This window comes from Solanum stenotomum, unplaced genomic scaffold, assembly GCF_019186545.1.
Source record: "Solanum stenotomum isolate F172 unplaced genomic scaffold, ASM1918654v1 scaffold23389, whole genome shotgun sequence".
NCBI classification, from domain to species: Eukaryota; Viridiplantae; Streptophyta; class Magnoliopsida; order Solanales; family Solanaceae; genus Solanum; species Solanum stenotomum.
Window position 1 is genome coordinate 4,296 of NW_026027475.1, and position 1,397 is coordinate 5,692.

The following is a 1,397-nucleotide window of genomic DNA, read 5'->3' on the forward strand; positions in this document are numbered from 1 at the left end:
AGTCCCAAAAATAGCAAAATCAAATTGAAAACTTGAGCTCTGTCTCAAAATTGGAAGCTCCACAAAAATCCAAGGAATTGACAAGAAAACCAAGCAGCTAGGAGCAACATAGTAGAGAGAAGTAATTGGATTCAAAAAAATACCCTTTGAAGTCAACAAGATCCGTTTCATAACAAGTCTAGTAGCCTCAAACAAAACAGCAAGCAACTGAAGAAAAACACCCCAAGAATCATACTTTGCTTCACCATAAGCAGCAATAGCAACACCCACTGAAATTGCCAGCATATTACCCATGGTGGAGTTGTTAAAAGTGTCCTTTTTAAACAAGATCCCGATGGTATAAACAGCAACAGGCATAAGGGCTTTGAGCATTTGTATAAAGGAAACAGAAAGATAAATGTAAGCAGAATTTGAAAGCCAAAGAGAAACAGAGTAAAGAGCACCAATGGGAAGTATGCAAGTGAGATAAACATTCCAAGATAAGGAAACAGACTCAACAACTTTGAAAACACGAACAAGAAGGAAAGCTAAAGATGAACAAAAGGTCATGTGGATCATTGCTAGAGAGATGGGAAAGGGCCATCCATAGAGCTTGCGGTCAAGAATGTATTTGTTGTAAACAATGACAGTGAAGGAGAGGAAGATCCAGAGTGCTGCATATGTATAAGAAAGAATGATCTTCTTCACTACTCCGTTTGACAAGGCAGCACCTTTCCCCATTTTTTGGTGGTAGCGGTGGTGGTGAAAGGAAGGGCGGCGATGGTGGTGAAGTTGACCTTATATAGCTAGTTAATTACTTCTGACATGGAGTTTGAGAAATATGAAAAGATTTTGCAATATTTCAGAACTATCCTTAAAAACAATACACCTTTGTGGACTTTTTCAAATAAGTGAGACCTAACATGGATAAAATACTCATAGTGTCATTAAATCTTTGTCAAATAAGCAAATGTGTCCTTAATTCTTTTTTGAACTAACTAAAAAGAATAGAGTGTCATATAAATTAAGACAAATAGAATAGTATTTATATCAATCAATGATTATTAAATAGTTACCTGCAATATTTACATTTATATTTTATATTGTCATACCATCAATGTTTTAGAGTTCCAACCTCCATAGCATCTTCCATGAAAATACAGAAAACATTTTCCTAAATTCTCTTTCAACCTCACGACCCTATTCTTCATCACTTAATTCACCTAAACACCCCCAACGCCTAGCCCCTCAATCTACCACCTAATTAATAATGTGACCAACCCTGCGCCTAACCAACTAAGGAGTCGACCCAAAACCTCCCAATCCGAGACACGCCCCGACCTAAACCCTAACTCAAGACCTAATGCCTAATCTAAGATCTTCCCTGCCCTAGACCCAACATCAACCCTAAACCCGAC

The 1,397-nt window shown here is 37.7% G+C and overlaps 1 protein-coding gene across 1 annotated transcript; it reads right to left on the reverse strand.

Annotated features, from left to right (window-relative positions):
- Positions 1 to 769, reverse strand: LOC125851208 (probable sugar phosphate/phosphate translocator At2g25520; the record flags this gene model as incomplete). The annotated part of the gene is made up of 1 exon (XM_049530985.1): positions 1 to 769. A coding segment is annotated over exon 1 (720 nt), but the record flags the coding sequence as incomplete, so codon positions are not given.
- Positions 770 to 1,397: the final 628 nt, after the last annotated feature.